At 29.8% G+C, this 4,373-nt stretch overlaps 1 protein-coding gene across 2 annotated transcripts; it reads left to right on the top strand.

Moving 5' to 3' along the window:
• The first annotated feature begins 620 nt into the window (after positions 1–620).
• On the top strand, positions 621–1,506 carry LOC114335775 (uncharacterized). Of its 2 annotated transcripts, none has more exons than XM_028286067.2 (2): positions 621–774; positions 949–1,506. In XM_028286067.2, exons 1-2 carry the CDS (start codon positions 760–762, stop codon positions 1,306–1,308), a joined length of 375 nt encoding a protein of 124 aa, XP_028141868.1. In that variant the 5' UTR covers positions 621–759; the 3' UTR covers positions 1,309–1,506. The 2 variants fall into 2 exon arrangements, with proteins under 2 accessions (XP_028141868.1, XP_028141869.2); XM_028286068.2 differs by having other exon boundaries at positions 623–865.
• The last annotated feature ends 2,867 nt before the right edge of the window (positions 1,507–4,373 follow it).

The following is a 4,373-nucleotide window of genomic DNA, read 5'->3' on the forward strand; positions in this document are numbered from 1 at the left end:
ACCATATGTGTCGATGTTTCCAATTTAGGAATACTGATAAAACCAAACTATCGGGTATTGTGACGCCTCGGATATAATTTATGAGTACCTATCTGATGAATAGGTAGGTATTTTATTTTTTGGTTAAAGAAATGGGTAATTTTTGTCTTTAATCTTTAGTACTTATAGTACTTCTTATTCTGTTTCCAATTTCCAATAAGTGCAGAGATTTCCAATAATTAAGTTGTCAGTTGTGATTTGTGATATTTAGACTTTGCGTTGTTGATTTTAATAATTAAATATGAGGTAAGCAGTACTTTGATTTTAATTGATTAATTTTTTAATTAATTAATTAGTTAATTAGAAAATGATTAATAATTAATTTTTATAATTTATATTTGTTTAAACTGGTCGTTATTTAGAGACTGGCCGTTATTTAAAAACTGGCCGTTAGTAGAAGTGGCCGATTTTAACAGGTGGCCGTTAACACAGGTTTTACTGTATTATAAATGGCTTAAAAAATCTACTGATGGCTACTGACTTTTTGAAAGCAAAACTACTGAAGACATCAAAACTGACCTGGCAACCTGGTAAGCTATAAAATATTTGACATACAACACCAAACTTTGAAGTTCATTGTCATTTTTTGTTTATAAATTTTTATAGATATTTTGATGATTTAAAAACAATTTTGTGAAATTAATAACAATAGTTTTAAGACCCAAAAATTTTAATAATTAAGCGCAAAGTAGTTTACGAATATAATTCTTATGATAGTTAATGACATTTAAAATGGTACCTATACTTGATCAATAATGTTATAAATGTTTAATTGATATCGCGAAAAAATAGTTTATTACAAAAAAAAAACAAAATAATGTCAGAGGTAAAAATATTTTAAAAGTAGCAATATAATGTGTTTGAAAAGATACCCCTCTGCCCTCTTATTGCTACATATTTTATTTGTAGATTCCTCAAACAGATGAAGCTGTAAAAGCAATAAATGACAGAGTGCGCTTTCTAGAGAAAAAACTAAAAAATCACTATCTACCGAAAGTTAAACAGAAAGAGCTTAAACGAGAATTAATGGAAGCGCGCAAACTGTTAGAGTCATATCAAGTACAATTAGTGCAGCTCAAAGCTCAAACAGATGGCTCCTATCTAATAGGAGGAGCCTTAATAATGCTGGTTCTAGCGTTGATAATTTATATGATATATTCTCTCTACAATGCATTTCTTTTGATGATTCAATCGTGGAATGAAGAAAGCAGCAAACATAATAATTTTTATGCTAAAACTGGGGAAGCTCTGGCTACGATATTTATATAAAAACAATGAATGCATTCATTGAAGGTAGATCATATGGCTGTTCTAAAATATTGAATGTACTAAAGAGTGTAGAGTAGGACTTATGCATCTTTGTCAATCTGTAACTTAGCTATGTGTATAATAAGAGTGACAAAATATTTCAAGAGTTTGGTTGTAGTATTATCTAAAATTGAAATAGACATTCCATTTTGAGTTAAACTTATTCTCCCTTCTTCTCTTGGTAGATTTGTAATTATTATTTAATGCTAAATTTGCATAATATGACCCCATCTTATAGTCCAATTTTTCATGTTCTTGCATTTTAGTTCTTTTCTAGATGTAGTCTGGTCTTCCTCTCTTTCTTTTCTCCTCTGGTTGGTATTCAAGTGTTTGTTTGGCTATGATACTTTGATATTTCATCAAAGGATGGCCAATTTGTCTGTAGTAGATGTTAGTTTTCTCTGTGTTTATTCAGAGTCCAACAAGGAATACTGTGTCAACTTGTCTGATGCTTGTTCGATCATCAGTATCCAAACTCTCATAATAGAGTGGGTAGGGGATAGTCTTCCTCTGGTTCCTATCTGTTTCGGATGTTGGAGATCATATTGGCAGTCATAACCTTGCTCGCTGTGGCTCGAAACAGTTTTGTTGAAGTTTTCTTAAACCATGTCCTCAAATTCTGCAGCCATGATATTCTCTTTCTAGTTGGACCTCGCTTACCTTTGACTTTAGCTTGGAATATGGATTGCAGCAGAGAGTAACAGTGCTGATTTCTTATAACGTCTCCCATATACTGCAATTTTATGCTTTTGATGGTAAACACAATATTCCTTCTTCATTCTTCCTAGAACTCCTTTGTTTGTGATCCTTGCTGTCCATGATATTCTCAACATTCTTGTATAAAGCAACATCTCAAATAAGTTTTTTAATAGTGGTGTCTGTAAGCATCCATGCCTCCGCTCCTTACAATAATATACAGGTTGATTGATTAGTGGGGTAAAGCTTCGCTATAGTAATAGATAGCAATAAAAGTTAATAACAAAAATTTTAGCCACCTTTGAGCTTCACATTACAAAATTAGTTAGAATGTTACAGGGTGTTCGATAACACAGTGGCAGACCAAACTTATGTTTTTTTTTAAATGGAACACCCTATATTTTATTTTAAATTCGAAATCCTGTTAAGTTCTACATCACAAAAATATAAAGGTTTGTTAGTTTATATAGGGTATTTACAAAGTTATAACCAATTTTATATGAAAATCGTAACAAGTTCAACTCCCTGTATATATAAAAATAAGCAAAATAACAATGGTTTATTAATGCCATAATTTTTTACGTATTGTCAAAATTTTCCAGAATGATTGATATTGCTAATTTTTTTTATATCAAATACAGGGTGAGTCAAAACGCAAGTACATTATTTTCTCATTAATTTTAAATGGAACACCCTGTATTCTATATCACTATTGAAAAGTACCATTACCGTACTTTAATTTTTATATAACATTCCCTATGTCTAAATTTATTGGTTTTCAAGATATTTCCATTTTTCAATGGACAGTGGCGCGGCCACCCAAATCACCAGAATTTAATAAACTGGACTGATTTTTTTGGGGTTACGTTAATAATGAAGTTTATAAAATACCTCCAACAACAAGGGATAAGATGAAAAATAGAATACGAAGTGTATTTCGATGTGTTAATTTACAAATGCTTCATAGAGTAAGTAGCTCATTCAATAATCGTTTTTAGGCGTGCTTAAATGTGTTAGGACACCTTATGTAATTACATATTAAAAATATTTTATTAAAGGTAGCTTCTAATTTTTTCAAACATGTTTTTTTTGCAAAATGTATTAGTGATAAATTATTTTTCGTTCTTTATTTGTTACATTTACATACAAAAGTAGTGTTAATTGTCTTCACAGAATTTTGTATTTTGGGTTTGTGTGTTTTTTTGTTAAATTTATTACTAACTTTCTTTCTTTATTTGTTGCATTTACATAAAAGAGTAGTTTTTAATTGTTTAAAAAATGTTACATGTTGTGGTTGTGTTTCTTTTGTAAAATGTATTACTAATAAATTATTTTTATTTCTTTATTTGCTACATTGTTACATTGATTACCGGATTGATAATCAGTAATCGTCAATTGTTAATTCAGTCATGGTTTACTTGAAATTTAGATAAATTTAGACACTTAAAATAATTTGCTCTGAAAAATGAAAATATCTCGAAAACTAATAAATTTGGGCATAAGGAATGTTATATAAAAATTAAAGTACGGTAATGTTACTTTTCAATAATGATATAAAATACAGGGGGTTCCGTTTAACATTACTGAGAAAATAATGTACTTGCGTTTTGACTCACCCTGTATATTTGATATAAAGAAAATTAGCAATGTCAATAATTCTTGAAAATTTTGACAATAAATAAAACAATATAGCATGAATAAACCATTGCTGCTGTGCTTATTTTTATTTATACAGGGAGTTGAACTTGTTACGATTTTCATACAAAATTGGTTATAACTTTGTAAATACCCTGTATAACATAACAAATTTTTATATTTTTGTGATGAAGAAGTTAAAAGGATTTCGAATAAAGAATAAAATATAGGGTGTTTCATTAAAAAAAAAACATAAGTTTGGTCTGCCACGTTATCGAACACCCTGTAACATTCTAACTAATTTTGTAATGTGAAGCTCAAAGGTGGCTAAAATTTTTGTTATTAACTTTTATCGCTATCTATTACTATAGCGGATCTATTGAGCTTTACCCCACTAATCAATCACCCTGTAGAGAAAACATAACATCTCAAATGTGTCATTTTTATATCTAGGTACATATATGTTGTACCTTTTGAAGATGGCGCTCATTTTGTTAAAGACCATTCTTGCCTTTCTAAGCGGCACTTTATTCCCTGTACATTGATCCACTGCTCATTTGTAATAGTTCCCAGGTAGCAATACTGTTTTACATGCTCTATCTGCATTCTATTAATGTATAGATGAGCCCCGTTTATATTCTCCTTGCTGATAATCATTTGTTTCGTTTTTTGGGTATTAATGTTTAGTCTGTACT

This window comes from Diabrotica virgifera, chromosome 2, assembly GCF_917563875.1.
Source record: "Diabrotica virgifera virgifera chromosome 2, PGI_DIABVI_V3a".
Taxonomy (NCBI): domain Eukaryota; kingdom Metazoa; phylum Arthropoda; class Insecta; order Coleoptera; family Chrysomelidae; genus Diabrotica; species Diabrotica virgifera.